At 26.9% G+C, this 20,841-nt stretch overlaps 1 protein-coding gene across 3 annotated transcripts in view; it reads left to right on the top strand.

Moving 5' to 3' along the window:
• Positions 1-7,669: 7,669 nt before the first annotated feature.
• Positions 7,670-20,841, top strand: part of LOC129959133 (microtubule-associated protein 9-like) — a 36,675-nt gene continuing 23,503 nt past the window's right edge. The window contains exons 1-5 of one of the 3 annotated variants that reach the window (XM_056071957.1): positions 7,670-8,126; positions 11,765-12,370; positions 14,262-14,325; positions 16,331-16,394; positions 18,584-18,755. In XM_056071957.1, coding sequence (XP_055927932.1) covers positions 11,774-12,370; positions 14,262-14,325; positions 16,331-16,394; positions 18,584-18,755 — 897 coding nt within the window. In that variant the 5' untranslated portion in view covers positions 7,670-8,126; positions 11,765-11,773. The other 2 variants (XM_056071956.1, XM_056071958.1) reach the window with 2 other exon arrangements.

The raw sequence follows: 20,841 nt of genomic DNA, 5'->3' as shown, positions 1-20,841 counted from the left end.
TTCTTATTTTGAAACTATTATTGTCAGATTTGATTTAAATATGCGCTGCAATTTTAACAATAGGTAAATTAGATAATTAAAATTAAAAAATCTTTCATACTGTTTCAAAATTCAAAAGGAGACGGAAAATAGTAATTTCGAAATGAGTGAGACATTAACTACAAATATCATGGAGTGTAAATTATTTACAGAAAAATGTTTTAACGCATTAAAAATTTTAGAAAAGGTCTTCCAATTTTCGCTCAGTTACAAAATAACATGATCAAATGAAAGAAAAATATGCCATTATATATCATCATTAATATACACCGAACGAAAAAATAACCAACATTCAAATAAAACGATATGTTTCTGAATATTAAAATTCTAGCTAAATTTGTATCTATTGTTTCTAATAATTCTAATAAAATTTTGGCATATTCTGAAATACGAAAAAAAAATATGAATAATTAAAATAAAAGGAAAAACTAAATAAAAACTGTTATAGATTAAAAAAGTTATTACTAGAATAATCTTTATCTTAAGAACAGAAAAATAATAATTTCACAAAAGTCGATAAAATGCAGGATTTCTTGGATAAGTTCAGAATACCGTATATTTGAAAATAAAAAAAGCACATGAATTAAAAAAAGAGAAAGAAAAGAAACATTTTTAAGCTGCTTGAAAATTTGAAATAAGCGCATCATATGCTTCAGTCATATGAATTGAAATAAATCGGAGAAATAAACATTTATCCATTAAAAATATTTTTTAAATTAAATATAAAATAACGCATTTTAATCAAAAATATATTGTGAAATTGTTAAAGTGCACTTTTTAAAGATATAAAACAAAAAAAGTTATGTGCATTTTTAGAAATATAAAAGCGCATACTACAGAAAAGCACGCGAATTAAAATGAAAGAAAAAACCAACACATTCTTTTAATATACAAAACAATGGCTTGAAATCCAGTCATAAAATATAGCCATGACTGATTCTCGATAGTTATGAAAATTTGATCGTTACCGAAAAATCGATAAGTATTGGAAGTTCGATATAAGTAGGGATTGCAATACCGGTATTCACAAGTTTAAAATACCGTTTTTTCGGTATTTACTAGAAATTTTAAAAATTGTCTCCACTATATGTTCAGAGATCGCCAACATAGCAAAACAGATTCGATATTGCAATCCCTAGATATAAGTTGAAATTTGATCAAGACTACTTGAACACTCAAACTACTTTTGAAAAGCTTTGGAATTTCTAAACAGGGAAGGGATTTTTATTCTCACTGAGAGCATTTATACAAAATTTCATTTCACATGTGCCGTTAACATTTATGCAAAAAAACCATGTTGGTACAAGCGCATAACATATATTATGTACATAGAAAGGATAATAATTCAATCTTGCTTTAAAAACGTACTAATTTCCCTTAAGTGTATTGTTGTAGGGAGGTCTCATAGATTTCAAAGGGTGTTGCATTTTTTATTCCAAATTGTATGGGATCACATATAGTACTAGAAGTAACTACTACTTATTAAGTAGATATACTAAATTTTTAACTCCAATGCGCTACTGAAAATATCAATTTTACGCTGTTGCTTTTATATTTGTTTATATCTAGAATATAGAATTCGAAAATTATTTGTTATACTAATTTGTACAAAGCTTTTTTTTTCGTGCAATTTCTTCAAGTTTCGGCTAATATTTAGTAGTTAATAAGATATAATATTGCGGATATAATATACAGTAAGATATAATATTTGTATTACTTAATAAAAAAAAAGTTGTACTTTAATTTTAAGTTTATTTGATAAGAATATTTACATATTAAGTTGCAGCATCCGTGCCCTTGGATGCCTAGAGTAACAATACAAAGATTTTTAAAAAAATGCCAAATTTAACAGTGGAAATGTTTAGTATAATAAAGTAAAAACTTTTGGAGTTTTAAAAAATTCGATCAAAAATTTTCAAAACAGCAGGTCTACCTTTTAAATTGAATTTTATAACAAATTTAGTTTTATGAGTTACAATGTATATACATAAGTAAATTTTTGAAATTAATTAATTACGAAACATAAAAACTCGTGTAGAAAGAATTAAAAAAAAAAAAAAAAAAAAAAAAAAAGAAATGCTTGGAAAATAATGGCAATGTTCGAATTAAGCATAATTTCAAATTTAAATTCATGTATTTTCTAATGACAATAATAATTAATATATTACTTAATGCTTTAATGGGCCGAAATATCTGAATTAATTAAATGTATAAATGCTTTAAAATGTTTTTTTAAATTAAATAATATTTAGCCTCTGTTTCCGAACAGGTACATTTGAAGTTAAGTTATTTTTATGGTTTTAAAACTTAATTGATAAAGGTATTACAAGTGCTTTTCCATTATTTCCAAAAGATATTTTAGATGTTTAAAATAAATAATGCTTAAAAAAATTTGCTTGAATTGTAAATATAACTGAAAATAAAAGATACTTAATTCATTTATTATATTTAAATAGAAATTTGTTAATGGTATATCTCAATATAGGGAATAGAAAACAATTTATTCCGAAATGGCATGCTTAAAAAAAGTATTTTTATATATTAGAATATGACAATATTCATAAAAAAATATTAATAAAAATTATGCACAAAGAGAGAAAACGATGAAAAACAACAAAAATAAGCAGTAACCGTAAAGTAAAACAAAATTAATTGTTAACAATTCATCATGAACTATCATTTGTGATCATGATATAAATGAATCGGTATTTTTCAAAAACTGATGAAAAAAAAAATCCAAAACTTTCAAAAAATCGATTTTTTTAAAATGCCTTTTTTTTCCGGTAAATCGAAAATCGGCACAGTCCTAAAAGAAACCATGTTTTACAATATAAATATTAGATTTAAGAAATTATTATATCACAGAAAATTTCCTTCTTTGAAAGATGACAGACAGTATTTACTTCGAAATGTTGATATTCGGAAGAGATGAGTAGAGCTGGGTCCCTATAAGAAATATTAAAAATCTTCAAAGTGGTGTTTATATCACAAGTAAAATGAGGCTTCATTTAATATCACTGAAGCTTTATTTAATATCAATTGCGGATTGATTGCCCAATCAGTTTGTGAGCTATATTTGTACTATACGACGAACATATATGTAAACTGATAAATCCTATAATGGAAATTTCAAAAGAAGATCCTCCCCCTTCCAAATAACTACAAAAATGTTTTTAGATAATTTATTGATCATTTTGAGTTAACCTGAAACAGAGACCTTAATATAAAAAAGCGACTTCTGCTGGTTAAGTGCTATTGATTAACCGAAGTGCAATACTAACCTGAGTTGAGATATTAAGCAGCCGTTCTAATGGCCCGTGGAAGATTTTGGTCATATCAGAAACAGTAGCACAGCGAGGGTAATTGAAGCTTATCGCATAATATGATTTTTTCGCCCCTCATCTCCATCAATGGCTTTGTGAAGACAAATGGTGGGCAGGCATAACATTGCATTTTTGCCTTTTTATCTATCATCTTGAAAAGAAAAAAAAAAGATAAATCTGCAAATTGCCCTAGAGGAATGGTGTCCAGGACATCCCTCCCCCCCCCCTTGGCCCTCAATCGTTACGCCACTGAGAAGACAGCTGACGCAAAATTCAGTTCATCTCCTTTCTCTTACGTAGTGGTTTAAATTTTCTATGGACTGAATACTGCGAAGTAAGTAGAATAGATGTTGAGATCCCCAGAGTCTCAGAGAACGAGGCTTTCATCAATGCAAAAAAATCGCCATCGCTAATGATGAAGGAAAATTGATTTTGGTAACTATTGATTTCTTGATTCATGCAAGGATCTCAAATCTATCCCCAGAAAGATATTAACTTTATTTAAAGGAATATCCAACACGACTTAAATTTTTGTAACAGAAGAAAAGCTGTCTTAAATGGTACTAAATATATTGGAATTACTTTCAAATCATGGGATATGGCATAAAATTTCGCATATATTTAGCTATAAATTGTATTGTTTTCGTCTCTTTTTAATTCTGGCGGAAGAAAATCCCCAATTTCAATCATTAGTTGATTTATTTTCGTTTCTCCTAATTCGTTTCTGCTACTTCTGGTTATAAAGTTAAAATATTATCTCGAACTGAAAATATTAATTGAAATGCATCTCCACGCCCACCTTGTGAATGACCCTGTTGCTTTCACATATATTAGTAGTATCATAATAAGGGTGGGATTGACATGGTAAGTGTCTTGGATGCCGTTAACAGGAGTCGCAAAAATAAAGAATCCATTAAATACATTTGAAAAAGAAGTACGGTGTTTTTTTTTTTTTTTTTTTCATTATTATTATCCCCCTCTCTTAAAAATTGAAAGGTTCCAAGCAAGTATGGGAAAACATATCGAATATAGTTCTTTCTACAACCTGGGAACTAATTCAAGCTAATTTTTTCAAAATAAAATAACAAATAGTTTTATGTTATTGAAACTTAAGGATGAAAAGCCCCATTTGTGAAAGGAAAATCTTATTAAGATCCTTTCAAAGGGTCCCCGCCCCCCACTTCCTCTCAATGGAGTGAGCATCATCCTTTACTATTCTCAAAAATCTTCTGAAAAGTCAAAGGATAATTTAACTCCAAAGAGTATCTTAAGGTTTGGATAATATATCTATTAATTCCATAGAGTGTCTTAGGTTTCTTGTGATATACTTAGAGATAAAATGTTATAGTCTCTATATTTTTTACGGCTATATATTGATTTAAATTCATGACGAATAATGAGGAATAAAGTGCTGATCCTATTTTATAAGAAATTCTACTTGCTTGAGAATGTTTAAAGCGAATCTATTATAAGTTTAAAATATTTAGTATTTCTGTGTTTAAAATAATGCAATAATAATATAATGCATGTAATTTTTTTAATATTTTTTTTATTTGTAGATTTTGTTAGTGCATTAAAGGATTAGTTACATTTTACTTTAAGTTTATTTTAAGTATGACATCAATCATATTTGACTAACATCATACATAATATCAAATTATATTTGAAGAACATTTGTTTTATATTTGTCTAGCGTATCAAAAATTAAACGTCTAATTTCTTTTTTAATTCCTTTATTAATTGGTTTAAGTAATAATATATCAAATTTTTTGCCAAATTTCATTAAAACGACTTTACAAATTTTTTTCTTTAACATTTATATATATATATATATATATATATATATATATATATATATATATATATATATATATATATATATATATATATATATATATATATATATTCAATTAAAATACTAATTAACTTCCAAATTTTTATCTTAATTTAACTCACATTAACGTCATTCGAAAATGTTCTCTTATTTCCTGATCCAATTCCAACTTTTTTATTTAATTAATTCAATACGAGCTCTGTAAAACTGCTGAAATCAGCAATTCTCACACTCCGAGTAAAGGGATAAAACTCAGTCAATCTAAACAAATTCTTTTAAAAGATACCTATAATTCCCTTACCTAAATCGACATGTGTAAAGAAATCCCCATCAGAATCTTATGGTATATAATCATCGGGAAAAATATCTCTGTGGCTCTTTTCTCTTTTGCTCTTGTGTCGTGCTGTAGATTGACGTATCTCGTCGCTTCTTGCTTGTACATAAATTATGCTTCCCGGGATGGAGTAAAGCGGAGTTTAAAAAGTCAAAGTATCTTCTCTCTCTTCGGCCACGAAACTGCTCAAAATATATATTTTAAACATACACACACACACTCACACACTGAATAGGTCAGAGTTTCTTTCATCTTCCTGATATATCTATTTTTTTGTATGCAAATATTATTTCAAATTATAGCCTTAGAAGCAGATGCTTATTATTTTTATTATTTCACATTGAGAACTAAAAGAGCAAAATGTCAAATGCCGATTTAATTTCATTTTCATAAAGGATATATAACTAATATATGACTGGAAAAGTCAAAGCTACGTTAGTGCCTATCATATGTGTAAAAATTTTACATTTGTTTGTAGACAGATTCAATCGGGAAAATACAATTTGTTGTTGTTGAATACGTTGAGAAATACAAAGAAAAAGAACCTTGAAAAGTTTATTTTTAAAGTTTATTATTTTTTTTCGAAAGAAACTTATTTGAAAAGAAAGATATTTCTCCCTTTCTTTCTTTCTTTCTTTTTTTTTTCTTTCTTTTTCTTTTTGGAAAAAAGAGAAAAAAATGATAATTATTATTTTCTTGTATACCAAATCTGAAAAAAAAAAAAAAAATGCATGTAATTCTCCTAAAGTCCCATTTTTTGAAAATTACGATTATTTAAAACTTCCATACAGTTTAAGGAATCTCTTCATATTGTACGTCATCAGGTCTTCCCCTCCCCTTCAAGAAAAATCTCATTCGAAATTATGACTGGCTCTCGATCTGTATAACGTGATAACTAAAAAAAAAATTGGAAAGAGCTAGATGAATGAAATTTGGTATGCAGTTTTAGCACTAACAAAACGCAAAATTCACTTGCCAATTATGGAACTTTTGCTTAAGTAATTAACAAATTATGTCTTGATATTAAAAGTCTATGGTGTGTTATGATATTATTTGAATTCTAAAATTGTATAAAGAAAGTTTGTGGAATAATATGCTCCAAATTTATTGAGTAACTTTATAAAATTTCAATTATTCTTATTCCTTTAAAGATCGAAATTAGATTTTGAAAAATCCTTTCGTAGCTGCAGTTACTGAAGAAATAACTACGTGGCAACTGGAAGATCTTGCCAAATAATCTGTTTACAATGTTTTGAATAATTTTTTTCATCTCAGATTGGATATATCGTCTATATATAAACATCATCATGTTAAAATATTCTTTAAAAAATGTATATATGATCATACATTGGAAATAGTACATAACTTAAGAGTGGCAAGATTGAAAAATTCCTAGAGGTCCCCACTCAAAGACATTATAATTATATAGACAGGCAGACACTGTTATCATATTCTCGAAGATGGAAAAATAAATTTATTCAGAGAAACAATGCCAAACTGAATAGCACAAAATAAAACTACAGATCCCTATAGCCAAGTCCTCTCTTCATTGCGTTAAATAAAAATGTAGTTAAATATTGAATTATTTCTGAATTCCTTTTAAATTATAATATATTTTATAGCCAATTAACGGTATTATAAATAGTAATTCAGTATCTTAGAAAATGAAGTATTTATATAATTAATAATAGATGATGAGCAAACATTTTTTACGAGCCTCGCCCTAAGAATTTGGTGGGCATCACCAACAATCAGCTAACGCCATTGTTAAAAGTATTAATTGGGTAAACATTTAGATTTTATTAATAAATTAAATCCCTTGTCTTCAAAAAGAAAAACTCTTCGTCCGCCTCTAAAGCAACTGAATAATTGAAAAGCAATCAAAATCACAAGTACCCGTTCCTTCTAACTCATTGCCTGCTCTTTCGTTCAACAACGGAAGAGGAGACCAAACATTCGTTTGAGAACGAATTCAATCAAACGATGAAAATAGTGAACGACAGATGAAAAATCTTCCTACAAAGCTGCCCTTCTTTTGCCGAGTGATATTGCAACCCCTCCACACCCTCTTCCTTCTCATCCTTCCTGTAGCACGACCTTGTATTACGGAGGTCGTGCCTGTAGGCAAACCTCAAGGAGTGTGCAGTCGACAATAGCAAGTTCCACACAGTCGTTCGCGAACGAACAAATGTGTTCAGACAACGATCTCATTATTTTCTTCAAAGAACTATTTAATGAACAAAAACAGATCAATTTCAGTTTAAATACAGGAAAGCAGCGACGCTAGATTCTTTATGATTCTAAACAATACTTATTTAACGAAAATTCTCGAAATCATCGCGAAGTCCACAACTGCGTCCGTAAAACATTTGGGGAAAAAAAAAAAAAAAAAATGGGAAATTTGACAACCGGTTTGGTCCGGCGAATACCTATTTGATGGCTATGCAGCGAATTGTATGTTTAACTGCGGTTGGTAAATACGGCCGTTAGATGATTCGTTTGTTTGAACCGTTCTTTCGAAAATGATTTATCTCTCTTGCATCTTCAAATAGTTGAGCGTCTCGTAACATACGGTACACAAGTTTTAACTTTGAAGGTATATTACAACATGGCTTGTTTCTATGGGAGATGTAAACATGCTAAGTCATCATAATCTGAAATTAAAAACATCGTTTTCTGTATTTGTTTAGGTTCCATACTCTTTGGAAAAAACAAAATAAACATATTAATTTTTATTGGCAGTTTTTAAATCTAACTGTTAGCAGAAACAGATCACGACATTGTAAACATCTCACATCATTAATGATTCTGTCATATGCGTTTTTTATTAGTAGCAAACGAATAATGATTTTATACAAGATATGTTAAAATGAAAAATTAAATGCATTTTCATTTTAAAGTAAGCGCCATATTCTAAATTGTTATCAAAAGACTTAACATGTTCTATGACATATTATTTGCTTTGTGAATTGATTATAGTTGTAATTTGCATGAAATATAGTTTTGGATATATATTGACAAAAGTTGCAGGTAAATGACACGACTGTTTTAGCAGAAATGATATTTGTTACTTGTTCTCTAGAAAACTAGATGCTTTATTTTCTTATTTTTTATTTGATGTTCCTCAGCTCGTAGTACAAAATCAAAATGATGTTACAGCCCAGAAAGTATATTCTTTTCTTCTCACACTCAAAAGTATAGCTGTAGGGTGAGCAATGCCATTTCAGCTATTAATTCTACATCAGAAAAAGTTAACAAAATTTTAATCTATGGCATATAATATGTGTGGTGATAAAAAAAAATTATTTGTGAATTTCATTTTTCAAAAATTTTATCAGTTTTGGTTATTTAAATTTTGTTGCTAATATGTTTATGGAATTTAAATTTTTTTAGTAAATTTGCAACTTTTGTAATTACAGATTTGTGAGTAGTTATAATGGAAAATCATATTTTATAAATATCCATAATTTTTAGTTAATTATTTACTTATTATTTTACTTTATAGTTTACTTTATACTTTATTGGTTATAGTAATATAGTATACATAGAATTAAAATATTCAAAATGAACTGCTTGATCATTAATTAAAAAAGTAACTGGAATGTCATGCAGAAACACTTTTAAGATTGATTTTCCAAGATGTTATTATGAAATATATATGATTTCATCTTCCTAATAGCTTGAAAAGAATATGTATGTTACTTTTTTGTTTCAAATGTTGGAAATAACATTTTATTTTTAAAATCACACTAATAATAACATTTGAAAGCTGAAAAGGCATTAAATTTATTTTTTGAAAGAGTAAGAACTTTGCACTTAGTGATGAAAATGGAATGTTTTTCTTGGATATAAAACAGAGGATTTGGGGATGCAAATAATTTTTTTTTTCTTGGGATGAAAAAGGATGTTACACAATCCAAAGAAAATATTATTGAATGAAATGAGAAGTAAAAAAAAATGTACTAAAGATAAAGCAGCTCCAAGAAGGCTAGTGAAACTTATATTTTCATTACCCATGATCAATTGTGTCTTATAGTTTTACTTTACTTTACTTTTTTTTTGTTTTACAATATATTTGTCAGAAGTATTTTGTTTAAAGTAATCAGTGGCATTTTTCATTGCTCAAATTATTGAATTGTTATATAGAATCAATGAATGAAAATAGTTTTTATTCCATACAGAATTTCCAAGTTAAAAGAATCATACTCCTCTAGATTTCTCTTTTCTGGAAATTAATTTTAAAGTTTTATGAACTTCTAATATATATTTCAGAATTAATTGGTTTTCTTTTTAATTTTCATAAGATGTATTTTATATAAAAGATTTTACTTCATTCCACCAGCATAAATTCGGTCTGCCAAGTTTATTAAGAACTAGGAAATATTTTGTGGTAAGCAATAGGGGAGTATAATAAAAAGCCTGAACAACATTTTGGCATTTTATATAGATATCATCAATTTTGCAGCTTTCATTTTATTTGTATTTTTTTATATAAATAATATGGATTACAGATTTTCTTTAACTAAATTTTCAACATAAAGAACATTACATCATACTTATTTAAAGAAGCTTCACTTTGTGGGATGTGCATCTTAATTTGGCATTTTTTTTCTTTTTTTTTTTTTGCATATTTTCAGTAGAATTTGTTTTTTAAAAAATGCAATAATTATTTTAGGTTAAACAATTTTTTCAAGTAATTGATCATGTAATAAGATTTTGAAATTTTACTTAGTTTTAATCAAGTAATTGATAGAATTAGAAATAAAGTTAGTACATCAGTTAGTTTTGTAACATATTGTGCCAGATCCTGCCTTGACAATTTTGAAATTGAGATTGAAGTCATGAAAATGTATTACTTTATTGCTAAATAGTTTTTCAAAATTCAATTAATGTTTTGCTGTATTGAGAAAATGTTCTTTTTAGTGTTTGTCTAATATTCTTTTATGTAAATAAATAACAGTATTTTGAAAAAATTAATGAATAAAATTAATTTGTTATTAATTATTAATTGTTCTAGTTTCAAATTCAAGTTCATTTTGTGTGCATGGGCAAGGCTGCCAAGAATCTTTTCAATTAATAGTAGATTGCCAAATTTTTTTGGGGGGTTGAGAAAATTTAAGCATTATAACCTTACAATATTGATTATATATAATTCATTTTTAGCTTTTAAATTGCCTTTGAATTCATTTAATATATATAGAATATTGTTTCTACATTGTTAGTGAATTGTAAAAATTTGATTAAATTAGCATCAGATTTTTTTTTTTTTTCTATATCCCAAACAGCATGAATCAGATTAGTTCTCAATTTTCTTATTCAGCTGTGTCAGTTTTATGATAAATTTACATTGCATTGCACATATTCTGTTTAAGTATACAGTCAGTAAGAAGAATTGTGTGTACTATGTGAAATTTCTTTTTAAAAATATTAGGTTTCAGAAAAAATAAATTTTTACCAATTCAGATGCCTTAAATTGACTTTTTAGAACAAATCAAATTGGATTTTATTGATTTTCAAATTAATGACTAGAAAGCAAATTATCAAAATACAAATATGTATCTTCCATGATCTAGTATAATTAAAATATTTAATTATTCAGGGACCTATTGCAAAGTTTGAGTCTTCATTAATGAAACTGTAGACCATTTGAAATCCTTATTGTCAAGTATTTTGGTTATATCTCTCAATGTGTAATCTTCACATCTAAAAAAAAATTTATGTAATTGTACAGTCATTTAACCTCAAAGTGCATCTTTTGTTTATGAAGGACATTAGCTGTATTTACCTTCCTAGTCAAAAGTCTTCAAATCTTGTAAATAATATACCTCAAAAGAAGAATATGCTATGATCTAATTTTAAATTAATATGCAAGCAAACTTTGAATAGATTAACAGAAATACATTGAATAAAAAGTATTATTGATTCATTGCTTAAAACATTGAAACCCATAATCCATTCAAAACAATGCAGTATATCAGTTCATTTTGGTTATATATGTAACTATATCTCTGGCCATTATTAAGAAGCACTTTTTAGATGCATACTTTTCTTTAGTCTGCTTCTTTTACATATGATTGAATTGCTATTCCTTTTTCATTTGAAATTATGTATTGTATCTTAGGTGTTTTTTAACTTTTGTTTATATTCAGCTCTATAGATGTGTTCAGTTTCTTCAGGTCCCACTTTTGTTAACCTTTTGAAATCAGTGTTTAATTATTATTATATTTTATTTAGATTACAATAATGGATTCCATAATTGAAGTACCTGAAGATGTTGTGTCAGATCCTCTGAAGCATTTGCTTTCACTTGATTGGAATTCATCTGTAACAGCGACTGCAATAGAAAATAATTTTGAACCCACAAAGTCTGTAAAACGAGTTAGATTTTCAGATGAAGTGGAGAAGATTTCATATGATTCTGATGTTGAGAAAAATATTGATATTACTTTTTCTCATGAGGAAGGTAGTGATGACAAAAACAATAATATTGAGATTCATGATGATTTATCTGATGAAAATAGGACTGATGTTTTCACAGAGAGTACAGAGTTTACAAACTTTGAATTGCCTTTCAATGATGGTGAAAATATAGTTGAATCTGTAATTAATGACATAGATGATAACTCATTAGTCAACTCCAGTACTGAAATCGATATAATTACACCAGAAGTAGAGGATTCTGTCAATAAGAATATAGACCAAAATGACTTTTTATTGGTAGATAATTATGAAGACAATGAAATGAAATCTTTTGTTAATCTAGAAGAGCAAGCAAATGATTTAAATGAAGTAACCAATCAAGTTAAAAACTTGTCTTTGGAGAATGCATCATTAGAAAATGTAAGTTATGATTTTTAGATTGATCTTATCCAACTCTCTTTGACCAAAAGTATAAATCTGGATCATGTATACTTTTGGTCAAATTAACTGGAAATTCTTTGAAATGCACTGTTTATCTTAGGAGCTCATTATTACACCTGCAGAGTGAAACATAGCTAATGAATGCACTTTAATAGCAAAGATTACACTTTTCTATTAACCAAGGATAAATTAAGCAAAGTTAGAACTAACCCTTTGAATTTAAATGAAGAATCTAGCTCTTCATGAATTTTATTGAATAAACTGACAATGATGAGCTGCAGTCGTCAGAAATTATTGAGTTGATGGTTTTTAATAAAAAGTTTTTTTTTTAAATCAAAAGCAAATAAACAAACAAGCAAAAAAAAACCTAACAAGTTTCTAATCCAATCCTTCCTCTTAAAACTAAAAAAATTAAATTGTCTGCCTGAGCAGTCTGACTGAAAGTAAATTGCATTTCAAGGGCTTAAGATTCAATAGAATTTTTTTTATATATTTACATTTATTTTTAAATAAATAATTTTATTTAAATAGGCATATATGAAAGTACACAAAGATAATAAAAACTGATTTGTGAAGTATAACTTGTTAAGGCTTACTATTTAAATTCTAACATTCACTGTTGTTTTTCAATTAGTTTTTTGAAATATTTGAGGGACTTAACCTTTATTTTTGATAGATAATTATGGTGAAAATGAATAGCAGTTTTAAAATACTATGAAGATATTTTTTTAGATTATAATATTTTGTCTTTAATATTTGCCAAAGCCACAATGTCCTTGCTAAATATTATGTTTTTATGAAACTTTAAAAGTAAAGGGTTTTTTTTTTCTTCTTCCTATAATACCTCTGTAAATGTGGCGGAATAAAACATGAAATATTTTATATCATTTAATTGAAGAATAACTAAAACTGTAGCACAAAATGTGTTCCTACCTTTTACAAAAGTTTTAACAGGCTAAAGTGAAGCATGTACGTTTGAACAATTTTGCTTAATTGTCATTTTTAAAGAGGATATAAATATATAGAGATTGTGTGACATTAAAATGCAAAGCTATAGTTCCCTGTTTATAATATAAGAATAATTTATTTTATCACAAATAAAAGAGTTACATTTATGTCAGTCATATGTAGTATTTAAGGTATGAAACACTCCTTAGCAGAAAACTCATTTAATATTTTGCTTATAATATGCATGATTTTTTTTTTTATTTAAATTCATTCTGTTATGCTGTAAAATTAATTTTGGTTCACCTCTCACATGTATCATTATCAGCCCTATTAGTACAAAACACCCACTATATTGTTGCAATATCTTTATGTAACAATGTCTCATAAAGCATTGTTATGATTGGCTAGCATTCAGAATATTGGACAGTATCATAGGAGATTTCATATAGTATCTTGTTTTAATGGGGAGTAGCCATTACTGTATGGCTAAATTCATGATTTTTTTATAAACTTTATACTGCCTCTTTGAACATCAAATCAATGAAATGTGCTTTCTTTATGATTATATACTTGTATTCTTGTTGCATAGATACTTACTATACAGATTTGAAATTATGATTTTTTTTATAACCAAGATTGATTTTATATGAAGTGCTATAGCTTTTTATCAGACAATTTCCAGCAATGTAATAATTGCTAATATCTTTTTGTGGAGAAGCTGGAATTCTAAAATTAAGCAGTAATTTTAAATTTAATCTCAAGCAAATGAAAAATAAATTCTTTATTTCACTAATAGATATTAAATTAAAATAACTGATATGACAATGAAATTTTTCAGCTATTCTGTGAACATAAATTCATAGTATTAAAATATCCTGTGATTTTTATATGCCAAAAAATACTGAAAGTTTTTATTTTCTAGAGAACCTCACTTTCTCTGGTTATGCCTGTTTCAGAGCCTTCTGATCTTAACATGCATAATATTGGTATGTATGCTTTGTATCTACTTTTCTATAGTATTTTGAAATAAAAGTAACCTTTTTTCATTTAATATAAGAAATTATTGCAGTTTATGATGTAGTGAACAAACAGTGTATTAGATCTCTCTAAATGATAGTTAATTTCCTAATTAGGTATGGAGATTTTTTCAAAGGATACTTCTTGATGGAAATTTCAAAGAAACTCTTATAAAAATATTGAATGCTTTTAAAGCAAATTTTATGTACTGTAATGAATGAAACAAATATTAGTTGTGGTCTTTTTGTACATAGTGTCCATACAACAAAAGTTCAAATTATGAATCTTTTTTCAAATGTGTGATTTAAATTAAATCTCACTTTTATATCATTATACCTGCACAAGTTTAGCAGACTAATGAACTAATAACTTACAAACTTCAAAATATTTTTAAGTTATATTCTTGTTTTAAAACAATACAGTAGAAATAGTACATATTTTTTCATCTGCATTGTTGAATATATATATTACATACAAAAATATTAAAATCAAGTTAATAGGAAAATAAAAAAAAACCATATAAAAATTAAACCAAATAAAAAAAATTATATACAAAAGTATTAGAATCAAGTTAATAGGAAAAACAAAAAAAATTTAAACCAAAAAAATTATAAAAAATATAAAAAAAGAATCCGGCCTGAAGACTTTTTCAAGGGTCACCCTCAGGCAGGGATTCAAAGAAAGGGATTTTTTCTGTGAGGAAAAACAGACATTGTCTAAAAATGATTCCTCGTGACCCGAAAATCCCCTGAAATTATGCTCAAGAGATATACCATTTTAACAGAAAAGAAATATAAAACAACAAATAAGAAGAAATTAACCACAACAAAGTAAAAATACAAAAACAAAAATAACAATAAAAACAAACAATTAAAAATTAAAAACGAAAAGGCCAGTACATACCATTAACAGTCAAGAAAACCATTAACAGTCAAGAAAACCATTAACATACCATTAACAGTTAAACATACCATTAACAGTTAAAAATTAAATTTTTAATTAAACAAGGTATGGTTTGGGATTAATCCTTTGGCTTAAATAAAAATAGAACTTTCCTTGCCTATTGGATTACTCAATAGATGGCGCTGGGAGCCTACATCTGTTTACATAATTTACCGCTAGTTTTTTAAAAACAGGGAATCACAATCAATAGTTTAAAGTTTTCTTGACTGTTAATGGTATGTACTGGCCTTTTCGTTTTTAATTTTTAATTGTTTGTTTTTATTGTTATTTTTGTTTTTGTATTTTTACTTTGTTGTGGTTAATTTCTTCTTATTTGTTGTTTTATATTTCCTTTCTGTTAAAATGGTATATCTCTTGAGCATAATTTCAGGGGATTTTCGGGTCACGAGGAATCATTTTTAGACAATGTCTGTTTTTCCTCACAGAAAAAATCCCTTTCTTTGAATCCCTGCCTGAGGGTGACCCTTGAAAAAGTCTTCAGGCCGGATTCTTTTTTTATATTTTTTATAATTTTTTTGGTTTAAATTTTTTTTTTTTTTGATTTTTTGTTTTTCCTATTAACTTGATTCTAATACTTTTGTATCAATTCATCTGTGTTTTAGAAGTAGCTGCAATTGCGCTCTCTAAATACTATGAAGTTCTTCTTTTTTTGGTTTTAGTTTAAATAGGTTATAAATTTTAGTTGCGATTTCGAAACTGTTTTTGTTTCGTTTTCATTTTAGTTTCGTTTTCAAACTTTTTTCTTACTTAACATTGGTTATATATATATATATATATATATATATATATATATATATATATATATATATATATATATATATATATATATATATATATATATATATCTAACAGCTTATGTTATAGATAGCATAAATGTCCCAGATAAATATGATTTTGTTACTATACCATGTATAAATGTGGTAGCATCTTTATTATAAATTATAATATTAATTTAGAGTGTTTATTGTGTACGTAAGAGTAATATTTCTAAAATGTTCTTTTTTTATGTAGAGAACTCTAAAGATGAAATGAAATCAATTACTAGTGATGATTCATCTATTTCTTTGAACAGAAGGTATTTTTTATTAATTTACTAATTGTGGTATAGTTATCTTCTCTTATAATTCTTTCTACTTTTAATGAGGAGCACCTTATAAGCGGAACATGTTTAGATTGGGTCTCCTTGTTATTAATTGTTAAAGCAAAATTGCATTATGGAAATCTACCAAATCTGAGAAATGCAAAATGTTTGTTCATATCTAAAATGTTATTTAAATTCATCAAGTGATTCAAGGTCTTTTGAGAGATTGTTAAGTGTCGAGTTCATATAAATTTGTCTTGTCAAGCATTTTTCCAAATTTTGTTTCATGAGAAAAAGATAAAAATAATTTCTAAGTTTGATGTTTATGTAATATTGATATGACTTCTCTGATATTTTCATTATGTGGCACTCTTTATTAATTTTTTTTATTAACTAATAATTTATTGTTGAATAGAATTTTGATCATATAGCAATATATTTGATTCTATATAGCAAATATTGAAGGTTATTGTTATTCTAGGTTATTGAAGGTTATTCCAGACTTTGCAAAAATGAAATTATTTATACACTTTGATTGTATTTTTATATTTATATGTTATTGGCAGTTTATGAAACACACCATTCTATAGATTACATAGGCATTTTATAGAATGCCTAGTATTTTTAGACAAAATATGAAATATCAGAATAATTGTATACTTTCAAAAACAATTATTTTGTCTGAATGACAAATGCTGTTCAGGCAAAGAATGAAAAACAAGTTGTGATAAAGCTTTTGTTTAAAAGACATTCATTCCTCAAAAATAAAAGTGTTATTTCGAAAATATATCGAAAGATTACCATCAAAAAGTCTTTACTTCAAAATACTTAGAAAACATTTAAGATATTTGAAACAAAATTCATGCCTTTCTTATTAAAGAAAACCAAATAAGATATGAACTTACTTGTTGCAATTTGAAAGGAAATAATTTTACTTTGAATTAAACTTAATTTTATTTCTTATCAGCCACCTTTGGCGACCAGAATTTATATAACATTGGTCTTAATATCTTCTTCAGTAAAATATTTTCAAGCATCAAATTTTGATAGTTTTATGACTTGTACTATTATAGAAGCCTTACATTGTTCTTTCATAGTTCTAGGCAACTTACAGGCATACACCTTCATCTTTTTTATAAGTAGAAATACAAAGTAAAACAAGGCCATCATAGATGTATTTCACATTTTTCCAGTTCGTCATTTCCTTAGCATTCTATTTCTATAGAATGCTTAAGAAATGGGCGAAATATTAATCGTTTCATGCGTTGTCAACGAGTTTTCGGCATTCTAAAGAATGCCGAATTTCAAATGTATTCACAGTATACGCTACAGTTATATACAGTAACATATGCACTACAAGCAGTCTCTATCATAAATGAATTCATCAGTAGCTGAAACCAGCAACAAATGCAATATAATCGCACTCAATTGGCACTGTACTGTAAAATTCATTTATCTCTTTAACCTTTAAAAGATCTGTTGATTTTTACTGATGGCAGTATTTATGTGCTTGGAGTGTCTTTCAAACTAAATATAAAACTTTTGTATATAATTGGAATTTTATGATATTTGGTGTAAGGTTACATCCATTAATCCTCAATGTAGACCAATTATTCAAAGCTGAGTTGTTAAATTGTTGTCTTTTCAGGCATTTTGTTCATATTATGAATTTATTGCAAAATTACAGAAAATCAGTATTCTTAAATATTCATTAATTATTACATATTCTAATAATTTAAGAAATCACTATTTCTTAAATTACTTACATCCTGATTAAGTGAAAAATAAAATCTATGGGTGAACTGTAGCATCATTAGGGTTCTTATTCATGATATAAATTATATTCAATTGAAAGCAAGTTGAATTGAATAAAAAATGGATATTGCAGTATCTAAAACTCCTGTTGTTCACTTCCTAAGACTTTGTGGTTAATATTTCTAAGTAATATATTTGTTTTTCCAGCCCTTTTTGCACGTAATTCCAAATTAGGCATGTTCCTGTCCTTTGTATAAATATATTTCAGAAAAGCTGTTGTTTAGAATGATTGCTATAACAAATATTCTAAAATATAAAAGTTTTTTTTTTTTTTGAAGTATACACACCTATTTTTAAATCAGAAAGCTTCTTAAAGCTGAGCTTCAATTTTTCTAGTTATTTTTAAAATTATATATATATGTTTTTAGGGTAAAGAGCAAATTATATAATCGGAAACAGTCCTGGAAATTAAATTCTGTATTGACTGAAAACTCTTGTTATTCAAGTGCTTCTGAGCTCAATTCAGCTGTTTTTAAAGCTTGGTGTGAAGTAAAAAATAAAACCAAAAGTGTTGAAACAGCTGTTTCAAATGAAAAAAATGTAAGTTATCAATTGCGTCATATACTTTTCAAATTCATACAAATATTTTTTTTATTACCTTTTAAAAATGATTGACTTTTAATGCATTTCGTTTTAATTAAAACTGGTATTCTTTTTATAATTAGATCAAAAATTTTTTTTGTTTTATTTTTGAGTGATATTATAGAAATTTGATTTTCAAAAAAAAAAAAAAAAAAGATATGTCAGTTAAATTTGAAATTCTCATGTCAATTTTCATTTCGAAACTTTTTTTGCATTCACATTCCTTATTTGAATACGACTTTCATGAATTTACTACAAAAAGGAATATTCTTTTAGTTTAAAGTGGTAGCTTATGCATTTCTGTTTTTGTTTAAGGCGTACAGAGTGGGTCAGAAGGTTTTCACATATTTCAAAATTTAATAAATAATAATAAAAAAATGTGATATCATTGTGCAGTTTTCACTAAATTGGATTATAATATGCATATAAAGCATTTTTTGCCATAAACAATGGTTCAGTTATTTGCATATAGATGGCACTAAAGATACAGTTTTAGTATAATAAGGTTACCTTTCGATCCGACGTTGTAAGTATAATGACTCCAATGTCGGTTGTTTTAGGAGCAAGATGGGACTCCATCACACTAGGGTAAAACTATGCAAAACTATAAAAATGCAGAATTCTCGCCCCATGGTAGGGCTGAGCTGATTTTCAATTTAATGAAAAAATTCGATATTTTTGAAAAATCGAATTTTTGATATAAGCTTTTGAAAAATATCGATTTATCTGTATCTTGACCGTGAGTCATAGTTCATGATGAATCAAATCGATACCAACAATTAATTTTCGTTTTAGGTGAGTGTTTATTTTTGTAGTTCTTCATTTATTTCATCTTTGTACATAGTTTTTGTTAATATTTGTATAAATACTGTCATATTTTAATGTATAAAAATATTTGCTTTAAGCATGTCATTTTGTAATATGAAATGCTTAAAGCAAATATTTGTAATAAATTTTGTAATAAATGTTTTCTTTTTCGTAAACTGAAAAATACCAGCAACAGTATTTTTATTTAATTATAATAAAAGTATTGTGCATATTTTACTTTGAGATACATTTACAATTCAAGCAATTTTTTATGTTTCATTTATTTTAAACATCCAAAATATCTTCCAGAAATAATGATAAACCAGTTTTGCAATAATTTTTTATACCTTTATTAATTAAGTTTAAAAATCATACAAGTAACTGAACTCCAAACGTATGTGTTTGCTAACAGATACCAAAGATTATTTAATTTTTAACAATATTAATTGAATAATTCAGGTATTTCAGTCCAATTAAGATGTTAAGCAAGATATTATTTATTATTGTCATTAAAAAAATACTCTTATTTAAATTTGAAATTCCGAGCAGATATGCTTAATTAAGTTTTCATTCGAACATTGCCATCATTTTCAAAGCATTTTTTTTTTTGGTTTAATTTTTTGTATACGAATTTTTTTAAGTCAAGGTTTCTTAATGCACTTCAAATATTTACTTATGTATATATATTTTAAAGCACAAAACTAAATTGGCTACGAAATTCAACTTTTCAAGTCTAAGTTTTTTTAATGCACTTCAAAAATTTTCTTATGTATATACAATGCGAAGCACAAAACTAAATTTGCTATAAAATTTAATTTAAACGGAAAGCTTATTTTTAAAAAAATTTTTAAAACTCCGAAAAGTTTTACCTTACAATAATAAATTTTTTAAAAACACTTTTGCTGTCAAAATTGGAATATTTTTTATACTTGTGTCATTGCTCTAGCCAGCCAAGGGGGCGGAGGAAACAAACTAATATATTGTTGTTGTTGTTTCTTATGGCACTTGCCATGGACAAGCGGGCTTGTCCATGGCAATTCTTGGACCCGCTTGTCTTGGCAATTCTTCTCTCGATTTAAGCCTTAAGGGAGCGCCTCTTGTTTCTATAGTAGCGCCATTTAGGGCCAAGAGAACGACTTAGCCACACACACGCACAACCCTTTTTACGGGGTGGACTTCATTCACGCATTTCATTCACTCAACCACAGATCGTAATTTAGACCTGAATCAGAGAACG

Source organism: Argiope bruennichi, chromosome X1 (assembly GCF_947563725.1).
Source record: "Argiope bruennichi chromosome X1, qqArgBrue1.1, whole genome shotgun sequence".
In the NCBI taxonomy this organism is placed as follows: domain Eukaryota; kingdom Metazoa; phylum Arthropoda; class Arachnida; order Araneae; family Araneidae; genus Argiope; species Argiope bruennichi.
This window is presented reverse-complemented; position numbering and strand designations above follow the sequence as displayed.